We start from the raw sequence: 23,890 nt of genomic DNA on the forward strand, positions 1-23,890 counted from the left end.
TAAAGGAAACCCTAGATTCAAGGAATCTATCAAATACACGAAATGGGAAGGAACTTGTACCTCAAAACGTGAATCTCAGTGTGAGCAACACAGATCCAAGCTCCACAATCAGCCTAGCTTGTTCTACCTCCTTCCTTCTTGCTAAAACACATAAGAAATGGTGAGTTAGCCTTCCTCTTGCACCACAAACGATCTCTCTGCTCTCTAAGGTTTCTCAGGGGTGAAGTGGCCGCAAATGGAGGCCATAAAGGCCTTTAAATAGGGCTCAGGCCCTGAGATTTAGGGTTTCACTTTACAGCGCGGACTCGCCGAGTCCACGCATCGACTCGTCGAGTCCCTCATTAATCCAGACAAGAATTCGCGATCCTACTCGGCGAGTCTGAGCGCCTACTCGCCGAGTCCCTCTCTAATACTCAAGGTAAATACTTAAAATAAGATACCTGGGAATCCGGATGTTACAATTCTCCCCCACTAGAATCAGACTTCGCCCTTGAAGTCTTGCTCAGCAAACAACTCTGGATGCTGCTCCCGCATCTCCAACTCCGGCTCCCAAGTCAGCTCGGACCCTCTCCGATGTTGCCACTGGACTTGAACCAGGGGCACCTCCTTGTTCCTCAGAACGTTGATCTTTCGATCGACTATCGCAACTGGCCTCTCAACATAATTCAGGCTCGCATCTACCTGAATATCCTCCAATGGCACCACCGCCGACTCGTCGGCTATACACTTCCTCAACTGCGACACGTGGAAGGTATCATAAATCTGGCTCAACTCCGCAGGTAGCTCCAAACGATATGCTACCCTGCCCACCCTCGCGGTTACCCTGAACGGACCAATGTACTGGAGCCCCAGCTTGCCCCTCTTCCTAAATCGGATCACTCCTTTCCAAGGAGATACTTTCAGGAGCACGAAGTCTCCCACCTGAAACTCGAGCTCGGATCGTCGCCTATCCGCATAATTCTTCTGGCGACTCTGAGCTGTCAACAACCTCTGCCTGACCTGCTGTATCTGCTCTGTCGTCTGGAGTACTAACTCAGTGCTACCTAACACTCGTTGTCCGACCTCTCCCCAGCAGATGGGAGTCCGACACCTCCTCCCATACAACAACTCAAAGGGAGGCATACCGATACTCGAATGATGGTTGTTGTTATAAGAAAACTCAGCCAACGGCAGATACGTGTCCCAACTTCCTCCGAAGTCCAACACACATTCCCTAAGCATGTCCTCGAGCGTCTGAATCGTCCGCTCGCTCTGACCGTCCGTCTGTGGGTGGTATGCGGTACTGAAATGCAACCTCGTACCCAACTCCTCGTGGAATTTCTTCCAGAACCTGGAAGTGAAACGCACATCTCGATCCGACACGATCGAGATAGGTACTCCATGCCGCGATACCACCTCTCTCACATACAATTCTGCCAGCCTCTCAGCAGAAGAGCTCTCACTGATAGCAAGGAAATGGGCGCTCTTCGTCAGCCGGTCAACGATCACCTAAATTGCATCGACACCTCTCGCAGTCCTCGACAATTTGGTGATAAAATCCATGGAAATATGTTCCCACTTCCACTGGGGAACCTCAAGTGGCTGCAACTTGTCGTGCGGACGCTGGTGCTCAGCCTTAACCCTGCGACAAGTCAAGCACCTCTCAACAAACCATGCTACATCCCTCTTCATACAGGGCCACCAGTAATCTTTCTTCAGATCCAAATACATCTTAGTGGCCCCGGGATGGATCGAGAACCTCGATCGGTGCGCCTCCTCCATCAAAGTGGTGCGCGTCCCGCCTGCATACGACACCCAAATCCGACCCTGAAAGGTCATAAGCCCACGGCTATCGGTCACGAACTCAGGTACCTGTCCAATCACCCGCTTGGGCCTCTGCCTGGGCCTCCCGAATGGTGTCCAACACCGGAGTCATCACTGTCAATCTCAAACAAACATCTCGTATCGGGGCACTCTCCTCCCTGCGACTCAGGGCATCAGCTACAACATTAGCTTTGCCCGGGTGGTACATGATCTCACAATCGTAATCCTTTACCACGTCCAACCATCTCCTATGGTGCATATTCAGATTGGGTTGATCCATCAAATACTTCAAGCTCTTGTGGTTCGTGTATATGGTACACCGAACCCCATATAAATAGTGACGCCAGATCTTGAGGGCGACACCACTGCCCCCAACTCCAGATCGTGGGTGGGATACCTCGTCTCATGAGGCTTCAGCTGCCTCGATGCATACGCTATCACATGCCCCCTCTGCATAAGTACTGCACCCAACCCTGATATCGATGCGTCACAATACACCACAAAATCCTCCATCCCTTCCGGGAGGGCGAACACCAGGGCTTCGCATAACTTCTGGCGAAGTGTCTCAAACGAGGTTTGCTGCTCCGGTCCCCACGAAAAAGCCACACCCTTCCGGTTCAACCTGGTGAGAGGCACGACGATTGTCACACCCCGAAACCGAAGGCGGAAACGTTCCGGGGCGGAGTGACGTCATGCATAGTATCACAACAGTTGTATCATAGTAAGCATAGTAAACACAACCAAACATTGAATACATACATAAAAAGATTTACATTGTGTTAATACAAGTTTTTACATATCAGTTTATAGCAAAAGTAAAAGACGTGACTCCAAAACGCTCCGTCTTCTCCAAAAGTTGACATGAGTACCTGTCTATGGTTGCCCTGAGAATACAAGCAGTTTTAAAATATATCAGCATAAAGCTGGTGAGTTCATAAGCAGTTGATTCTGGTAAAAGATATGTTTCTATGATTCTTTGAAAAGTTGTTTACCAAGAAAATCCTATATTTTCTTATGAAAGATGTTTGATTTCTCATTAGTTATATGATAAACCACTGTTTATGAAAGGTTATGTTATCCCAAGAAAACCTTATGTTTTCTTATGAAAGATGATGGTTGGTTATCGGTTCCGAAAAGAAGTGTACAAGTATCTACCATACTTGTATCGTTAGGTGTAGTTTTCCTTGAAAAACCCTGGTTGTTCGCTGAGAGTCGTATTAGCCTTATTACATAAATAAAACTAATAAAGTAGGTAGTGAACTAATTCCTAAGGGTACTACTGATACCCTCTAGTAATCAAGACAGTTATTACTTTGAGGTTAGTTCACTAGGTTCATTATTACCAAAAGTAAATCTCTGTTATCTAGGTTGCGAGTTTCATAACCATACATTAAACTAGATATGACACGTACGGTGGTCAATATCTTTATATGACTTTGTCACCCGTAGACCTGATGGTCCCACTGTAGCTAGCAGCAAGGTGCGGGATAGTCAGTCCCGTATAGATCTATACACAAGAGTCACGCTCTCCCTAGGAGATTCTGGTTACAAGAATGGTCCTACACTCACGAATCCGGTGGAGTGTTACCAAGGACGTGTCTCCAATCCTTAGATTAACAAACTTACAAGTAATAATACAGAAAAATCTTGTTGATGGTTGGTATGAATCCTTTGTAAAATATCACAATTTAGGACAAGATTCATAAGTTCATGCTTTAGTTTTGAAAACGGTTTCTACGAGTTGATTTCTAAATCGGGTGGTAAAACAGTTTTCCTGTGTTTGAAAGCATACTAATCATGGAATTATTTTAAACAAAATAATATAATTGAGCACAAGTTTCCTTGTACTTTTGCTTGTATTCCCCCCCTGAAAACATTAAAATACGGAAAATGTAGGGGTATGAACTCACCTGTCGTGGGTGACTCGGATGAACGGATGATATAGGATGTTTAAGTGTCAAGTGAGGAATTGGATGCACACTCCGATCCTAATGAACATGTAATGATACATTTATGTATCTAATTAGTTATTTAATAACTAATTAAGTAAGCTTATACACTCTAGTACATGGAAACACTTTACCACAAGTGTTAGGAGTGCTAAGGGTTGCTTCTAAGGGGTGTATGGCCTCACTATGGAGTTTACACTTTGAATGAGGGCCCTTAGGGGTGTTTACGGTTCTAAGACCACTTCCCCCATGAGTTTACGGCCGTAAACTCATGGAAGTGGTGTCATTGGGTGTTTGAAGGTCTTATATCACTCAAGGAATTATGCTAGACTCGAATCAAGGGCTAAGGAAGTGACTAGGGCTCAAAATGGACACCTTTTGGAGTTTACGGTCCTTGGACCACTCCCTTGGGTGTTTACGGTCGTAAACACATGGGTTTACGGCCGTAAACCCATGTTGGTCCATTTCCTTAGTGCTTTGGTGTTTCTAGGCTATGCATGCAAGGTTCTAGTCACTTATACAAGCATTGGAAGGTGTTAAGGGCACTTAAACACCCTCAGAAGGTGTTTACGGTTTTGGGAGACCTTCCCAAACCGTAAACTCATGTTTTTCCCTTCTTTTCACGTTTTTGGGGTTCTTAGATCATGCATGTGAGTTTCTAGTTCATTAGCCAAGCATTGGAAGGAGTTTGGGGCATCAAAACACCTTTTGGAGGTGTTTACGGTTTTTGGGTGGCATCCCCAAACCGTAAACCCTTGTTATTGGGGGGTTTTTGGTGTTTAACCCATGGATTACTAAGCATATAACTAGCTAGGGGGAGTATACTTACGTTCTAGAAGCTTGGATGGTCGTTTTTGGCCAAGAACACTAGTGTGTGTTCTTGGTGTTCTTGATGAACACTTGAAGATCTAAGCAAAAATCGAAATCCATGGATGAAGTGATGTAAAAACACTAGATTAAGTGTTATATGAACAAATATAGGCAAGAAACACTTACGTTTTGGCGGATTTGACGGGAAGATTTTATGATAGTTGAGAGAGTTTCTTGAGTGTTCTTGAGGTGGAAGTTGGAAAAGTGAGAGAAAATGACTAAGTGTCATATTTATACTCTTCGGGTTTTACGGGCGTAAATTTCCGTTTTTACGTCCGTAAACTCCAAATTTTTGGAGTTTCGCGACTTACGTTAAACACGGCAACTCTAAATTTACACTTCCTTATTTTTGGTTGCCCTTGACGAATATAAAATAAAATATTCAAACGGGCTTAAATCTGGCTAAAAATGTTTTGAGATAAATTTGGCTAATTTTTGAAGTGCTTGACTGCGGAATTAAAACAATTGAAAATTTCGGGTTGTCACAGCGATCTTGGAGAAATCCCTGATAAATCTCCGATAGTAGCCAGCCAACCCTAGAAAACTCCTGATCTCGGTGGGGGATCTCGGCACCTCCCAACTCATCACCGCCTCAATCTTGGCCGGATCGACCAATATCCCATTCTGGTTGACGAGGTGTCCTAAGAAATGGACCTCTCGTAACCAGAAATCGCACTTGGAGAATTTGGTTCTAATGGAGTACTTATAAACAATCAATCCGGATGATGGCTCTGGGAAGTTGTTACCAAAAGAAACAGCTGGTCCTTCGAAGAAGTCTCGCAAGTCAAAGAAGGATGTAACAATTACTCCTCAGAAACCAGTACAAGAGCCAAAGAAAAAGCAATCACCAAAACCGACGAAGCCAGATGCACAAGTTTCGACTATTGTGGTTGATCCGGTGGAGCCTGTTGCTGATACTCAAGAAAAAGAAACGATGCCTTCAAAATCAGGTATTTTTCGAAGGGTAAAGAAAAAGTCTCATAGATCACGAAAGCTTTCCGATGGTTCATTTAAGTCTTCTTCGATGGTTCGTAAACCATATTTGAATCATCAAGGCATTATCATTCGTGAGGTTCTAGCTCATGTTTCTCCTTCTTCCAAGAAACGAAGAGCTGAAGATGTTGCTACACATATTTCGAAGAAGAAATTGAAGAAAAGAAAGATGGTTCTTCAAGCAGAATCATCCAAAGGGGAGAAAGTACCTGAAACTCCTGAAGCTACAATTCTCCAATCAACATCTATTCCTGAGAAGACTACGGTCACACCACTCGAAGTTTCGTTAACTGAATCAATTCTTGAGGAGGTTCGAACTTCAGACATCAATACACACGTATCTAATACGAATGTAAATGTCAATATGGGTGAAGGAAATACGAATAAAGAACTTGTTGTTTCAACTTAAGGTATTCCTGTATCTTCTGCTACTTTTGTTTCTGTACCACCATTCATTATTCCTATCTCAAACACTACAAACTCACCCACCTTTGAAACCATTCTCACCCAACCCATCACAACTTTGTTCTCATCGCAAACCACTGATCCACTTCGAAATACTGAGGATACTGATGTTGACGAAGGGGGTTTTGGGGGAACGTTTGAAGAGATGGAATTTGACGAAGAATAAGAAACTTACCCCGACAACATGTTAATGACAATGAAGCAATTCAAGATTTTAAATAAGAAGATGAATTCTATTATTCAATCTCAAGCTGACATGGGGGGAAGTCAATCTCTTTCAAGTTTGGAATTGGATGTTATGCTTAAAGCATTCGAAGCCAGAATGGTTAATAAAGTGTTTGGAATGATTCAAGATTCTGAGTCTAAAATCTTGGAGAAGGCGGATCAAAGTGATAAGTGTAACGAATTGCGGGTGAAGTCTCAGTCTTCGAACTTTGTGAGTGAAGTTAAAGACCTACGAAGGGTAGCTAAAGAAAGACATGTCTTATTCATTAAAGATGTGAAGCAAGTTCGCGAAGATGTCAATCTCAAGCTTCAAGAACTTCGTGAAGACATTGTCAAAGAGATTGCTAGTGCGCAACAAGACTATGCATCTCTAAATCAAAAAGTGGATGTTATTTGTGAGGCTGTCACAAAGTATGTCAAGTTGTATGAAGGCTTGAGTCCTCAAGTTACCCAACTTTCAACATATAACAGTCGAAGCTTTGTGGAGCTTACTTCTTTGTTGAAGGAGTTAAAGGGTTTGTCTACCACACCTGTTGCCTCTTCGATAATAACTCCAGAATTCTTGTCTCAGAAGTTTTCTCAGTTCGAGGCTGTGTTGCACAAACAGTTAGCTCCATTATCCAAGTTTTCCAGTTTACTACCAACAGATGCCCCACCTATGGTCACAGGGGTGCAAGGGGGAGAGAAGAAGGTTGGTAATGCGAAGGTTAGTGAAGGTTCGCATGAAAGTGTGAAAACTATTGGGAAGATTTTTCAAACAACAATTCCAGTGTCAAAGCTAATTATCTCAACTACGGGGCCTGTTACTTCGACAGTTGTGACAGCAATGCCAATTTCAACGAAGCTAATTCCAAGACCAATTTCTAAAGGAATTGTGATTGGGGAAGGTGGTAGCAGTTCGAAGCCCAAGGAGGTTGTTGATAGTTTTGCGGTCAAAGATAGAGGAAAAACAATTATGGTCGAAAAATCGAAAGAGGAGAAGAAAGCTGAAACTGAAGCTGAGCTTGAGAAATTGAGAGTTGTACAAAGCATTTTAAGTCTTTTTGCAAGTGACCCACCTGGAATGAACAAGGGTGATCCTGCAAAGCATTACAACTATGAAACAATCGAAGCTAAAGTTGCATATAACCATATGTATGCTTTTGAGAAGAAGCCGAAGCAGAGCTATGCAGTTGTTAATACGGATATGAGACAACTGGATTTCCCAATCAACAAAATGATGTTCATCATGGCTCAGTACAAAATTGCTGAGAAGTTCGACAATGATGATGATTACACATACATGAAGCTCAGGTTTCATGTTGTGTTAGGGAAACTTCCAGAGGAGATTTGGTCACTCGTGAAGATCAAGAAGGTGATCAGTATTCAAAAGGATGTTCTTTTCGAAGACATGATGCAGAACCTTCGATTTTACGTTGCAAGGGCGAATGGTCAGGGGTGTAATTTCTTAATTGCCGATTTTCCATTAATGAACTTGTATGATCTTATACAAGTTGCATTACTTCTGAAAGACAAAGATGCTTCGTATCTTCGAGAGACTAATCCAGAAGTGTTTCGTCTTGGTCTAGCTCACATCAAAATATTCATAGATAACTACTATGAGTGTTTGGCCCTAATGGATGTGAAGTTAGCAACTACGAAGGGGTTAGAAGTGAAAGTACCCATGGAACCAACGAAGACTCAACCTGAGTTGAAGAAGTATGCTGATGGGAAAATATGTTTGAAGCCTTTTGGGATGGTCTTCGTAGGAAAAGACAAAAATGGAAAAGCCAAGAGATTCTTATTCCAAGCTTGCGAAGTGGAGAGATACACAACGTCCCAGTATATAAATTTCATTGTTCGTATGAATAGCTGCAAGAAGAATAACAAAGGCGACAAGAAATAGTTGAAGAATATCATTTCTTGGTATTCTGAAATTCGTAGGGTGATGCTGTATGCGATACAAATTCTTTTGAACTGAAGATGGTCGACATTATTACAAAGGGGGACAATGTAAGGGTCGAAGACCTGTTGTAATATGTCGAAGTCATAAGTTTATTTTACAAGGCATTTATGTAACGAAGCGTACTTGTTTAGTCCTTGTAATTTTATGTGTGCTTTCATGTTTTCTATAAATAGGGACATTACTTAGAGCTGAACTTGTCTATTTTCAAAACTTATATTTAGAATATTCTAACAAAATAATGTTGTAGGATATTATAAGTTACATGTAGAGTATTCTGATAGAAATACCTAATTAAATTTTGGGTTTTCTAATACTTATTGATATGTTATTATTCTAGTTATTCTAAATGTTCCATATTTAATATTAGTTTGTTAAGATGTAATATTTCGAAATTGTGTGCAATATTCTGATATTAAAGTCTATTATTATAATATTTTGTAATGTGTAATATGTAATTATGCTATGTAAGGATTCTAATATTATAAATTTTTACTTGATAACTTGATATTATACACATATGATTTGACGAGTCATTTGTTGCTTTTTTATATTAGATGTTATTCTGTTAGAAACTACTTGCTTTAATCCTTTCACTAAAGTAATGTGTAATATTGTGATAGCACTTGACATACTGTAAGGTAATGTGAAATATTATGAAAATATGTGTCATATTATCATTTTAGACATTCTGGTTTTATTGGAAACAATTTGCTTCTAACGTTTTTGTTATATAATATGTAATATATGATTTTAGATAGTCTGTTTTTTGTTGAAAACAACTTGGTTTGAATATCTTTTGTGAAGTATTGTGATAGTACTTGATTAACAGTTAAGTAATGTGAAATATTTTGAAATTATTTTTCATATTCTTAAAGTATGTGTCATATTTTTAAATTACGTTCATATTCTGATATTAGAACACGTAATATTCTAAAATTAAAAATTAAAGTTACAAGGATATTGTTAGTTTAATGATTAATGTGTTGTTTATTATGGTATAATTTTCATATTATAGTTGAATTCTAAATATCTTACATTAATTTTGTTTATTCAAATGAATCGAATAAAATAACAGTATCAAAAGCCAACATAGTGGATGAAACTAAAACAAAGAATCTTAATGATTAGATAAACACTGATAATTTGAAAACCATAAAACTCGATCATTGGGTTGTCATGTTAGATAAAGGGATGATGAATAATCTCAAAAGGATCTTACAAAGTTATAGTCACATAACAATGCATCAAAAACCATAAAAAAATATTACATGTTTGTGACATATAAAATCTATTACATATTTATTAATCTTGACACTTGTAGTTGAAAACTTATAGCTTGAAATATTCAAGTTCCTTTCAAGTTGAGCTTCATCAGCTACAACTATCTGCAACCATAAATGAAATAATTGTTAGAATCAAGTATGGATACAATCAAATATCTGAAAATGAAGTCTATGAGTGATTATACATCATAACAATGTATTATGTAATGTAATTGATCATACAAGACACAATGTAAACACTGACAAAAAATACTCTGAATTTAATAATCTTTCTTAGTACATCCCCTTACTGCACGTTAATAAGAATAATAAACATTGCTAACAGAGACATCCAACCTTTTGTGTTTGATGGAAAAAAAATTTAAAAAAACTATAATAACGATCATATTCTAAAAACATTTGATGTATATCATGCACCTGAATTTACATATGGTAAATTTAAGAGCATATAGTCTTTTCTTTAACACAATCCTTTTCTGCAACTTAACAAGAGCATATTCAAACCAAACTATGCTAAAAAGACATCTCCAATATTTTTATGTTTGACAAAAAAAACATGTTTTAACAAAACTATGGTAAATATAATAAAAGTAGTTAACATTACATTGTTTTATACCAATTGTGACTCATATTTTAAGAAGTATACTCCAATTCTTAAAGAAGACATTAGTCGTGGGAAAGAGGAATGATACATCAAACTCTTTGTTCATCTAGGATTTTCATCAAACACATAGAATGCATGTATAGTTTAAGAGAATTTGCTAGAGAACAGTAACTGTTTTGTACATACATTATTAGATTGAAAATTTAAGATCTAGGAGTAAAAATCAAAGCTTGAAGGGGCTGAAAATCGATCTCGATCTGATGACGATGATGATGAATAGTTGAAAGCGCTTACCAAGAAGCAAAATCGAAGCTTGAAAATGCTGAAAGCGATATGAATCTTATGATCAATTGCTAACATCGTTTTATGTAACTTGATGAAAGCGTATTTTGGTGAAAAATCAATTTCAATCTAGTTCTGAAGTTGAAAGTCATCAAATGAAGGGGATAAGATCTAATTCCGATGAAACCTCCAATTGCTGAAAACGATCTCAATCGAAGATATCAATTGATGATCAGTCGCTCGTGAAAGCTTGAAATCGATGTGAACTACTGATCAATTGTTGAAATCTCTTTCAATACGCCTGTAAAATCACAAATCATCTCAGTGTGAGTGACAATTAACGTACAAAACTCAAGTTTTTTGCTTCTCATTCAATCAAAATATTGTTGCGATTGAGAAAACCATATGAGGAAATCAACGGATGAAAGAGCGAATCTGATTATGTTACGTTGATTAAGGAAAGATCATGTAAATCAGGGGATTTCATTATATGATTAAAAGCTGACTAATCTACCATTGAGTGTTTAATTAAGCGCTTTAAACAGAGTTTTTTTTGAACCACAAGATCAAATTTGATCAATGACTAAAATTTGGTCCTTATGTCTCACAAAATATAGGTGGTCTCAAATGAACCTCTATATATATATATATATATATATATATATATATATATATATATATATATATATATATATATATATATAATAAAAATAATAATAAAGACCAATAAATGACATGTGGAGTTTAAATCTGAGTACAACTTTATTGATTTAGAAACATTTATGATACGTGGGATCGGTCTAGAAATAAATCGCGTTTAGTTGTTTTTTAATCTTTAATTTTGTATTCTTACTTGTTAGAAAGAGCATTTAAAAGGAAAAGAATTGCAAGTATAATACCAAGAAGAATGAAGAGCTTCCCTCCACATCCATATCCGAACCAAATTCCCTCCTTCTCTACCCTTTTGTAGTCTTCTCTTTATCTCTCTCTTCCCGCTTTTTCCAATCATTCTTCACTTTTCCCATCAACCAGATCTCTCTCACACAATCCCTCCTTCTTCCCGCCCAATTCAATTGCTCTTCGCAGATTCGATCACTGTGTAAAACCCCCAAATAGACCTCCAAAAAAGGGCTTAATCGATCGCTCTTCTCAATTCTACTCCAATTGCATCTAGAATCAGTTGCGGTTGGTTTTGATTTGCTTCGAATTAGTCAACGATTGCGCCAGATCATGCAACACCAGCAAAATCATAATCATTCCTTCTTAAAACGTCAGCTTCCTTTTACATCAATGAAGCCGCCGCCCTTCGGTGACTATCATCGATTCTCTTCAACTACTGCCGCCCATCACGAATCGGAAGGCATAGTCGTCAAAACTCCTGTAAGCATACACTTTAGTTTCCAGCTCTGCCTGTATGGTGTTTTTTCTTTTCTCATAATTTATCAAATTCTTGGAGATCTGATCTGTTTACTTTCTTCTGTTGAGGGCGGGTTATATTATTTCCGTTCATATCTGAATTTTAGTAATTCCTGATATTCGTTTTGGTTCAAAGATAGATGTGTGATCAAGTTTGTTAGTTAAATCGACTCCAAGGATCTCAACCGTCAAAGCTGAGTTCTTAACTAGGATGAGTCGGTCTGCATGCAAATATGGGTAACTTTTTGGCTATTCCCTTTTAAGTCCAGGGCTTTTGTCTGTATTCTGTTTCTATGAGCTGAAGATCTTGATTTCGTTCTAGTCCTAGCACTATGCTTGAATTTAATCAAGCTTTTGGAGGTGTGGTATCTAATATTTTTCTCAGTAGCAACTAGTCTGTATAAATTGGAAAATGCTATCAAAGATTAAAATAATATAGAAATATCTTTAAGAACAACCAGTTTAGAATCATATATTTGGTCAAAAAATGCAAGCTTTTATCATTATAGCTCTTGGATTTGAGGTGTGCAGATATTTAGTTTTTTAGTTGTTATTGAAGTAACCTAGCTCAATGAAAAAGCTTAAGAGTCTGAGGGTGTTACTTACAAGGAAATGTTTGAAGAATGCCAGGTTTTAATAGGAAATTGACATCCTGCAAAAAGGTTATTTATTCTTCTAGCAGCCATTTAGCTGGTTACATCAAGAGCATCACGTGCTCAGTAGTCAGTACCCACAACACAAGAACCACTGAGCTGTCCTGCCCTGGAACTTCACATGAGGACTGAGGTGTAAGTAAATTAGTTACATAGCAGCCCGCTAGGTGGCTGACATAAGAGCCTCACATTCCCACTCCCACTCCCACTCCCACACCTGTTTCTGCAAAAAGATACCACCCTAAAACTGACTGTGCTTACTGTGGGAAGAATAAAATTCCATGCCAAGGGCAAGGGCTTTTATTTACTTCTCATATAACTTTTTAAGGTGAGAGTTAGAACTTAGAAACATGGGCATTTGTCTATCCATGGTACACTGTACACAACACAAGAAAGATGTTGTATGAAAGTTCCAGCAGGGACGAAATAATTTACTTCGTAGCAGAGTTCAACTGTAATTAGTTAGGTTGAGAAGCCAAACTACAAACATAGTTTGTTGAGCAGTTTCAAAACCACTAGAATATCACACAAATCAAAAGACAATCGAAAATTTATGTTATTGTTATTGGGAGGGAGCATTAGCTGTATGATATGGACATATTCTGGTCTTGTATATATAACGTTAGTGGGTATATATGGCCATGGGCAGCTAAACTTGTATTATATATATATATATATATATATATATATATATATATATATATATATATTGACTCTTAAGTAATTCTCTTAAGGTGGATGTAATTTGCATGCAATAATTGTTAAATCCATCTCTGCTATGCTGCTAGGTAATGTTTTTAATATTAGCTGTTGCAAACATTTACACTGTATTTTCCTTGATTCTACTATGATCATCAAAAGCTTTACATGTTAGGAAAGTAATCAACCCTTGGACTAAACCTAAAGAAAAAGGTATGTCTGGGAAAAGTAGTGGCATGACATCATTATGAATAATGTAAAACATTGGTGTTCCTTTCTTACTTAACTTCTGAATAGGACTTGGTTGTTCCCATAAAACAATACTAGATAAAAGATGGAAATTTTTTAGTTTTGTTATCTATTACTAATGCTTACAGTTTAATTTTCAACCATATGCAATGCAACTCTAGCAAAAGTATTCTTGAATGAGACACTTAATGCAAGAGCAGGGCCAATGGATTGTTAGTATGTTATATTGGCTTGGCGATGATATGATGTAACTTGTTAGTCGGGTTCTAATACTATTATTGGGGATCTGGATGTTGAGGTATCAAATTCTAATCAAGTAAAAACATATTTTGGATTTTTCTTTCTTTGTAGCGGGAAATGATTTATTACTTATTTTATTATGGCAGTGGATGACATATGTGAAAGTATAGAGTATGGAAGCCTGTTGCCAATAAAAGTTAATATAGTCCCCTTTCAATCAATCTTTATTTAATTAGTGAAAAGTCTTTTTGAGTTGCATCAAATCTGACATTGCTGATCCATTCCAATGCAAATATTCTTTTCTTTCTGAAGTAACCTCCCTCAAACCATTTGTGCATGCTGATAAATTAGGTGCTGCTCTTTCTTTCCATTATGGATTAATGGGGGGATTTTACGCTATGTTGAAGCGTTCATTTTTATTTATTTATTTATTTATTTGAGAAAATGACGACACGCTTGGTATAGTGGAGGAAAGAATGTGTAAAGATAAATTTGTAAAAGAGTTAATGGGAATGCCTCCTTCCCCTGACTTTATCTGTTAAGTTGTTACTTTTTTTTTTTTTGGCCACAGGTAAAAGTGTAAAACTTTTATATAGTTTAGTCCTGTCCCCAACATCTTAGCCATGATCAGATGAATGTTGTGAAAAGTTTTGGGATATATTTCAGATCTAAATTATTGTTGATGGAGTAACCCTTTCCCTTTGAAATTTGAATTGTAATCTATTATTCTTATGCCTTCCCGAGCTATGAGGCATTCTCTTTGTGAACAACAAACAGTGTAATGGTTTTATATTTCAATTATAAATTTATAATTTGGTTGGGTCAACCACTTCCATATAGTATTGGTTGATTATTATGTGTATACATAGTCAATAATAAGAATTTTTCTTTGTAATGAATAATGGAAAATTGATGATTATATGCGTTGAAATTTGTTTGTTAGCCATTAAAGAGGAAGGGGGATGCAACTAATGAGCAGAGCCAGAGCCCCACTCCTGGAAACACTTTACCTACTACCACTTCTCTACAAACCCCTGTTTCTGGGAAAGCATCAAAACCACAAAAAATTCCTAGAATTGGAAAGTGCAATAGGGCAGGATCCAATGCTGGTGAGCTTCACCAAAAAAAAAAAAATCTTTATTTCGACTCGAATTAAATATTGTGATCAGTTTTTGTTGCAAACTGAATTATGCAGATTCTCCATCAGGACATAATCTTACCCCTGTTGGCCCCTGTCGATATGATAGCTCTTTAGGTAACACATAAATAACTGCACCAACCTTTTCTCTCTCTCTCTCTCTCTCTCTCTCTATATATATATATATATATATATATATATATATATATATATATATCAAATGATAACACCTAAAAGGTTGAGAACGCGAGAACAAAGTATATTCATTTGTGATTCCATGTATTCATTTGTGGAGAAATGATAAATTTTTGATTGGGATGAAGTTGTATGGCTTTTTCTCTTCAATTGAAATTAAAGGCGTAAAAATTTATCATTTCTCCACAAATGAATACATGGAATCACAAATGAATATACTTTGTTCTCGCGTTCTCAACCTTTTAGGTTTTCTCATTTGATATATATATATATATATATATATATATATATATATATATATATAAAGACATTCTATCAGTTTGCGCAATGACAAACTGATATTGATAGGGAAAATTTGCAAATTTCATGTTTCGCCAGAAAAGGTTCCTTGGAACAAGATGAGGCCTTGTTTGTGCAAATTACGTGAATGCCCATAAATATAATAGCCCTAGAAAGTTTGTCCAGTCTTTGTTTATATGTATATGAACTATGAAGATTTAGCATGATTTGTAAAATCAGGTCTTTTAACTAAGAAGTTCATCAACCTTATCAAGCATGCAGAAGATGGTATTCTTGATCTAAATAAAGCAGCAGAAACACTAGAGGTACTCTATTCTATTGAATCTATTTTTTAAACATCATTTATTCAGACACGACACGACACGACACGACACATGAACTTGCTACAGGTACAAAAGAGGCGCATCTATGATATAACAAATGTGCTAGAAGGAATTGGTCTCATAGAGAAAAAGCTAAAGAACAGGATTCAATGGAAGTATGGAATGTTTCTTGATTTTTTTTATTACAACACTTGCTACATTCTAACAAGTTGATTGGTAAACTAGGGGACTTGATGCATCGAAAGGGGAGGTTGATGAGAGTATTGCTAGTTTACAGGTAGGTACATTTCCATTCAATCCATAAAGGACAAAATATGTAGTTTCACCATTTTATCAATTTAACCACTGATTAAACCGTTGTATATATTTTGACCAAAGTTACTTGGTTTTGACTTTTGATATCAGGGCAAAATACAAAAAACCGCAACATACTTTCATAATTTTATTGATTTAGCCACTCGGTTCGGCTATTATTTTTAGTAGATTTTGTTTAGCCACTTGTTATAATATAATAATCATAATAACTATATAGTATCTGAGTTGCTAAATTGAGGAAATGGTGAAAACAGCTTGTGTTTTTCTGTATTATGCTCCTTTTTAAAACCGTGTAACCAGGAAAATGATTTTGTCACGGTCACGACACAAGTCAAGAAGTAAAATTGTTTAATCACTCTACTCCAGACAACAGTTAAATGGCTTAATCTATAAAATGGCAAAAAGAGCACAACGTATTGAACTATCATTTTTTTTTTGTTTTTATCAATCTAGCCACTGAACTATTATTAAAAAAATAATATTCGAGTTGCTAAGTCAACGGAATGGTGAAAGTGCCTTGTTCTTCTCTGTATTTTTCTTCTTTTCAAAGCCGGTTGGTTAACTCGGAAAATAACTTTTTTGACTGTTAAAAAAATGGTGAAAAGAACACAACATACTTTCAACATTTTATTGATATAGCCTTGGAACTATTATCTGTTTTTATCTAGCCACTGAACTGCCAGTATAATAAAAATATTAGTTGCCAAATCGCTAAAATGGTGAAAGTAGGTTGTATTTTGCTCTTCTTCAGAAAATGATTTTATAAACGGTCAAGAAAAGTAGAAGGGCCTTGACTTGAGTGTTCAGATATCTGCTCTTAACTACTCCATTATCTTCTTATTAACCAAATAATTCCGTATTCATGCCCTGCTTCGTATTCAATGTAATCCATTTGCATGCAACATATTCTTCCTTCTTAGGCTTGTTTATCTTTTTCTCCATGGCAGGCAGAAGTTGAAAATCTTTCAGTAGAGGAGCTTAGATTAGATGAGGAAACAAGGTTAGGTTGTTTATATATATATATATATATATATATATATATATATATATATATATATATATATATATATTGTTATCTTGGCAGTTATATTATAGCAATGCTAATGCCTAATGCTCTATTTTGTCAAATTTGCCACAGAGAAATGCAAGAGAGGTTAAGGGATCTGAGTGAAGACGAAAGTAATCAAAAGTAACGTCTCTTATCTTTCTTTCAACCATCTAAAATATATTTGCACACTTGGGAACATTGAATAAGAAAAACAAATGAGGGAAATTTTTTAAAAAACTTATGACTTAATAGGAAAAGCCTCCTTTCTCTGTTAGTTATGCATTAACTTTTCACTTAATGGGGATAAGACTTAGGTGCTGTTTCTTTTCGACTTAACGAGCTTAATGAATACAAAACTTAGGGTGTGGGTGGGTCTATGAATTAAGACGCCATAATCTATGATTTTTTGCTTCTTTAACTTTCGCATTGAAGAATTTATAGGTTTAAAAAAAAACTCTTCTTCCCCACTTGAAATTTTCTTTTTTTCTGATTCTAATGGTTTCATGTATTTATTTCCTCCAATAAAGGTTTGAATTTTGATGTTTCTTTTTTCACCATCTCCGTCTTGGTTCCTCACTGCTAACCCATGGTTCAATTACATGTGCTTTTGATTAAAGTTTGTTTTAAATTTTTCTTTGGTACTCCGATTTGGTTTTTTGATAGCTTATGTTCTTGATTTTCTTTGGCACTCCCGATTAGGTTTTTGTTTAGTGATTAAATGATTTTTTTGATAGTTTAATAATTTATAGTTGATTATTGCAATTTGTTAATCTCGACTTTTTGTTTTGTTGCAAACAACAAATTATGTTTCTTTCTTCATTGGTAAATATTTAATGGTATATGTAGGATATTTACATTAAATAAACGAAGGATAATATAGACATTTTTTTGAATTCAGATAACAAAAAGGGAAACAGACTCGATTTCATTACTAGTTCAGTCAATTTATCCATTCAGGAGTAGGACTTAACAAGGAAACAATCCCTTAAGCTGGTGTTTTCTTTTTAACTTAATGTAAAAAGAAGGGCTTGATACAGGAGGCTTTTCCCATTAAGTTCTTACTTTCTTACAAGTCTTCCCACGTTAATCTTTTTTCTTTCATCAACATCAACAATACCCAAGTCCCTGAAAGAGTGGGGTTTATTTATTTTTTTCTCAGATACTTCCTCAATTGATGAGAAAAAAAAAACACAACTCTCTCATACATTATCTCAATTGGAAAGAGATTTTTCAACATGTCTATTCCATTTAATAACATATTGACCCATGTATGTATTAGGTGGCTTTTCGTCACTGAAGACGACATTAAGAGCCTGCCCTGCTTCCAGGTAAATTAAATATATATTTTTTCTTTCGTAAGGAAAGTACTACCTCTCAGTTTCTGGATCTGTTAATATTTTGTAATTACTATATTTTTGTGGATTTAATCTATTAATGGGTTTGTTTAAATGTTAAAAAAAAAATTAGTTTTGTAAATATATATTTTATATAAGTAGTGTAGCTTTGAATGATGGGAGTGAGTTTTGGGTTTGATGGGTTCAGGAAGAAACCTTGATTGCAATCAAAGCCCCGCATGGGACTACTCTAGAAGTTCCAGATCCTGATGAGGTAATTTAAAAGGAAATATGATATGCATATATAGATAGAGGTTGCAATAAGTTTGGTTTTGTTATGTTTTGTAATTCAGGGTGTTGACCATCTTCAAAGGAGATATAGAATAGTTCTGAGGAGTACAATGGGGCCTATTGATGTTTACCTTGTCAGGTAGGTACCCTAGTACTTTCCTTGTCTATTTTGGTAGTTTTTTTGTATCTCCCATCTTTAAACATTCCTCCCAACTCCAAGCCCACTTGGCACGATTTTAAGCCTTTTTTTTTTCTTGTCTTGTAGCTTTAGGAATTGGAATTCAATTTCATTCCATTCCATTAAATTGTGTTGGAATTCCCACCACACCAGTGGGGAAATTCATATCATATGTATTAAATGACTGAAACCCTACCCTATTATTACTTAGGATTGTAGTATGTTGGTTTCTTCTTCTTCTTATTTATAATACTTGTTTAGTAATTTATATGTATGTATATTTTACTTTTTACACCTAAAAATTGTTTTCATAAACACTTTTACAAGTATACTATTCAGAAAAAAGATTTGTTTTAAGAAAAGGGCTTTTCTCATTCTAGATAATAGAAATAAAGAAAAGAATGACCATTTGAGTATTCCGATTTCTTGTAAAACAAACACCCTTGTACCCTGTTATATATAACATGTGAAGTGGTTTTTTGTGCCAATTTGCCATTTTTAGCCAATTTGAGGAGAAGGTTGAGGAAATGAATGGTGGCATCCCTTCAAGTTTGGGGATGGTTGAGAATCCGATTAAAGAAACAACAATGGATGAGAGGCCTGGAACTGATGCTCACACATCAGAGGACTTTGTTAGCGGTGGGATTATGAAGATAGTTCCAGATATTGATGTAAGTCTAGCTAGCTGCTTTCCATCGGCTGGCTGATCTGATCTGATCTGATTGATGATGTCAATGGAAAAAGACATGAATGCCCTCCGCATTATTGAAACTGTCTACTAACTGTTACCTTGCTTGGTCTTTGCAGAGCGACGCAGACTACTGGCTTTTATCAGAAGCCGATGTCAGCATCACAGACATATGGACGACTGAATGTATCCTTTCCTTTCCTTTCCTTCTTGTGTGTGTGTGTGTGATATATATATATATATATATATATATATATATATATATATATATATTGTTACTCCATCCCTTGTCCGACTCTGTAGCGTACAAAAGGTCCTCATTCTCTACATTAAAAGTAACGTTACAAAGGCTTAAATGCAAAGAAATAGCAACCTACTTTCATTGAATTCTTCACCATATCATTCTACTTTCATTTCTTCCTATTACAATGTTGTAATCCTTCAGCATTATAATAGAATTTTTTTAAAGTCAAATGTCCTGATAAGAAAAAAAGTTGGAAATGGAATGCTACAATAAGGTAGATTTTTCAAAAATCAATGCGTTAGAAAAAAAAAAAAAAATTAGAATGCTGTGATAGTCAGAAATGAAGATTTATAATAAAGAAATGGGTTAATGAAAGTACATTGCTATTTATTGTAACAAACAATTCATTACTTTTAACAAAAATATGATGATGATGATATGGTGTTCCCTAACTCTGGAGCCAATAGCGAGTGTTGAATGGAATGATTTGGACATGCTTCATAATGACTACACCATGCCCATGCCATTGCCAGGTGTCACTGTCACCACCACCCCACCAACTTCAGATGCAAACCCTCCTACTCCTACTCCTACTCTTACTCCTACAGGGACAGATTGTCTGGGTTGAACAACACAAAAAGGTAACAACACTTGTCAGGCTGCCTTCAATCACCTCCACTGGAGGGAGGGAGGGAACAGAACAGATATCTCCAAAATACACGACACTTACACAACATGGTGTTGAGATTTGAGATCCGAGAAACAAAACAAAATGTATTCATAACAATAGGTGCTGTGCTGTGCTGTGCTGTCTGTAAATAGGGACAATGTCACTAAATAGTAACCAACTTTCATATTTGTTCCACGTAAGTAAGTACCTCACTATTTTTCCTTTTTTGAAGATATTTAACCACCTAACTAACTTTCTGTTTTGTTCCAGTATTGTGAATCTTTGTATCTTTTCGTTTAGATCCTGATTGAAACATGTTGGTGATATAACTGAAACTGTTTCAATAAAACACACCACAGCCGTGTCAGGTCAACAAAACAAAGCAGTATAAACAAAAAACAAAATTTGTCAACAATGGAACGAAATTGAAAGTCTAGTGGTTAAACCTGTTCAAAGAAAAAGTTTGGGGGTACTTAGGTGGAGTGGAACATGTATGTAACTTGGTTGCTGTTTAGTGACAAAGCACCTTGTAAATATTCCAGTTTCTCAGCATGTATCAAGTAGGCTTTGTAAGATATCAAACAGAACAAGGAGGGGGATTACATTACAATACATGCGTATTTTAGTAACTTAGTGTGTCCAGATTCTTTTAGCAAAGTGGCACTTTCTAAGTATCCTTATAAAATTCTTGTTGATTCTGAATCCATTTGATTTGCAACATCAAGCCTAGTTAAATGCAATAAATAACAATATACTTCTGTTGATTCGTATATTATAGCACCCTAATACACATCATTATACTTTAAAATGTTTACCCATTACAACAATGTCATTCGAATACAAAGCAATCTTCATTACTGGAATTAGGTTTAGGTAAGTAAAATGTTCTGATAAGAATAAAAATTGAATCGACTGTTAAGATATGGTGATGTTTTAAACTATAATATTCTAATAAGAAAAAACTGAAGTGACAATGTTATAACTCCGTAGTTTTTCAAAGTACAATGTTTTTTTTTTTTTTTTTTTTTTTTTTTTTTTTTTTTTTTTTTTTTTTAAGAATATACCATTGTAATAAGGAAATGGAAGTAGGATGTTATATCTGCACCCCCAATGCTTCAACTATAGTTATTTCAACAATTTTCTTGTCTATTTTCAAGTACAACGCCTTAACAAGAAACAAATTGATAGTATAATGTTGTAATGATAAGAAATGAAAGTAGGATGGATGCAAATAAATGAAATTAGATTGTTATTTCCTGTATTTAGCCCTTACATATATGCTGCAAAAACAGGTATGTATACAGTATACATATGATACATATATATCCCTTAACAAGGATTTTTGTATAAAAGTACATACAATACAAGAACAGAGTGATGGTTGAGCTAGTTAGTTATCTTTATCCACTTTCTTGCCTATCCAACTAGCAACAATTGGTGTGAGTGCTACAGTAGGCGGAAATCTTATGGGTGATGCAGCTTTATGCGCAGCATATGCCAATGCAAAGGTCCCCACTTTTTCTCCTGTTTCATTAGCTGAAATCCCCACCTACAACACCACTTTCCATGTTAATAAACACAACTTAAGTAGATTTGTCTTGTGCATACAAATCTATTAACTATATTATCAATGTTACCTCATATTTTTACAAGCAAAACATGTAATATAATTAATTGGGTTAGGGTTAGGGTTAGATGCACATTTATGCAACAATGTTTCATCTTTTTCCCAAGTTATGCAACAACGTTTCATCTTAGGATCAAAATAATATTTTATTCTAATTTGTTTAACCAGTTGAAATGTGGTTGCAAATTAAATTTTGGTCCTAAAACATATATTTCTTTCAAAACCCTAATAATATACCTTTTGTAACAAGGCTTGAACATCAACACCAGCAGTAATGAGGGCATAGCATAAGGAAAATGAGATCAATGAGAGAGTGATGGACGTGGCCAAATAGGCTCCACCATATTTAGTCAACAGCTCTTTTGCTTGATCCCCTTTTGATTTCTTCACATCCACATTCTCATCTTCCTCCTCCTCCTTTGAGCTAAATATCTACACAGGGACACTTGTCTTTTTTAAAATGTGCACAAAATTATAAAACCAATCCTACTTTTTTAAAGTATATTTCCTAAAATGAAACTTGTGGCTACAAATCGCCATTATCTTCTTCCTCGATTGAACGAATGGAATAGCCAAATTGAAATTCCGAAGACAAACGTTGAAGTTTACCGTGCAACAAGACATGATTACTCCAACGCTAAGTAATTTGAAATAAGAACTAATAAGATTCGGGTGCAGGCTCAATCGACGAAAGAAACGATAGTAACGGTAAGTCTAAATTGGAGGAATAAGATATGAATAAAAGAAGAAGAAGAAGAAGAAGAAGAAGGTACCTTCCATAGACCAGCTTCAAGGCCGTACTTCTGAGTTATCACATCTGGTGAAGAAGAAGAATCACTCTGTTTCGGCTTAGTCTCCTCTTTGATTGCCCTAATCACGACGCTTCCACTTCTTCTTCTGCTGCCGCTGCTACATGAAGAGGAAGTAGTCATAAACGACTTAATTCTTCGTTTTGTTCCGTTACCACTGCATAAGATGATGTTGAATTCCTTGTTGCTGATGCAGGCGGAGGCTGAAGGTGCTGCGAAATGTATGGCCCCCATCGCCATGCCTTCAAGCTTCAAACCTTATTTACTCTCAGTCTGCAAATTACTACACTCTCAAAAGCCCTCTTTCCAGGGGGAAGGAAACTAACCACACAAATAACACTCCCAAACCCAAGAATAAAATGATAAGTGTAATAAAATTTTATATTAAATGTTACAAACAATTATAAATGTTTAGAAAGATCATAGAAAAAAAAATTCAAAACTAAAATATATAATGAAGGTTTTCCGGTTTAAAAAAAATATTTTTAAATTAGAAAATCCAAAAAACCTGCTAATTTATTTATTTTTTATCGAGCTAAAAGGGTTATTGATGTGGCTTAAGTTAACACTTCTTTTTGACATTTTCAGAGGTCATTTGTTTATTTTGGCTTGCTAAACTGGGAGGGTTGTTGATGTGGTTTCAAGAAAATATGATTTTTGTGAAAGAAAGAAGGGGATAAGATTTGATCGTCACTCTCCGTAACCATGTCCTTATACTGTCTTTAACCCTTAACATTATTTTTTTTACATGAAACTTATAATTTATAATGTAAAAGATAGTGTAATGATTAAATTCTCTCAGACTCATTATATTACACTTAATACTAAAAAGAATATTCTAGGTATATTCTATTTTATCCAACTCATACAGTGTAAAAGATAGTGTGGATGAATAGTATAACATTATATTTTGTGTTATACTATTCACCAACACTATATATAGTGTTAGGTTTAGTGTGTGGTTCAAAAATTTTTAGTATAGATTTAGTGTAAAAGTGAGTTTAGTGTAGAGTATAGTGTAGGTTGCAGATGTCCTAACTAGTTAAGCCAGAAG

At 35.9% G+C, this 23,890-nt stretch overlaps 2 protein-coding genes across 4 annotated transcripts; one reads left to right on the forward strand and one right to left on the reverse strand.

The window, feature by feature from the left end:
• Positions 1-11,316: 11,316 nt before the first annotated feature.
• On the forward strand, positions 11,317-21,164 carry E2F1 (E2F transcription factor 1). 3 transcript variants are annotated; one of them, XR_013737660.1, is made up of 15 exons: positions 11,317-11,799; positions 14,620-14,785; positions 14,872-14,931; positions 15,529-15,614; positions 15,699-15,787; positions 15,858-15,909; positions 16,895-16,947; positions 17,086-17,136; positions 18,275-18,323; positions 18,538-18,603; positions 18,683-18,759; positions 19,301-19,469; positions 19,606-19,672; positions 20,198-20,596; positions 20,671-21,164. XR_013737660.1 is itself a non-coding variant. In XM_079078311.1 (14 exons), the coding sequence occupies exons 1-14, from the start codon at positions 11,650-11,652 to the stop codon at positions 20,356-20,358; spliced, it is 1,296 nt and encodes a 431-aa protein (XP_078934437.1). In that variant the 5' UTR covers positions 11,317-11,649; the 3' UTR covers positions 20,359-21,164. The 3 variants fall into 3 exon arrangements, 2 of the variants coding, with proteins under 2 accessions (XP_078934437.1, XP_078934438.1); XM_079078311.1 differs by having other exon boundaries at positions 20,198-21,164; XM_079078312.1 differs by lacking the exon at positions 18,538-18,603 and having other exon boundaries at positions 20,198-21,164.
• Positions 21,165-21,632: 468 nt separating this feature from the next.
• On the reverse strand, positions 21,633-23,197 carry LOC145159364 (FAM210B-like protein). The gene is made up of 3 exons (XM_079078313.1): positions 22,801-23,197; positions 22,265-22,459; positions 21,633-21,949 (listed from the first exon to the last, which is right to left on the reverse strand). The coding sequence occupies exons 1-3, from the start codon at positions 23,074-23,076 to the stop codon at positions 21,791-21,793; spliced, it is 630 nt and encodes a 209-aa protein (XP_078934439.1). The 5' UTR covers positions 23,077-23,197; the 3' UTR covers positions 21,633-21,790.
• Between the last annotated feature and the right edge of the window lie 693 nt (positions 23,198-23,890).

This window comes from Lactuca virosa, chromosome 2, assembly GCF_052849685.1.
Source record: "Lactuca virosa cultivar CGN04683 chromosome 2, Lactuca_virosa_CGN04683_v6, whole genome shotgun sequence".
NCBI classification, from domain to species: Eukaryota; Viridiplantae; Streptophyta; class Magnoliopsida; order Asterales; family Asteraceae; genus Lactuca; species Lactuca virosa.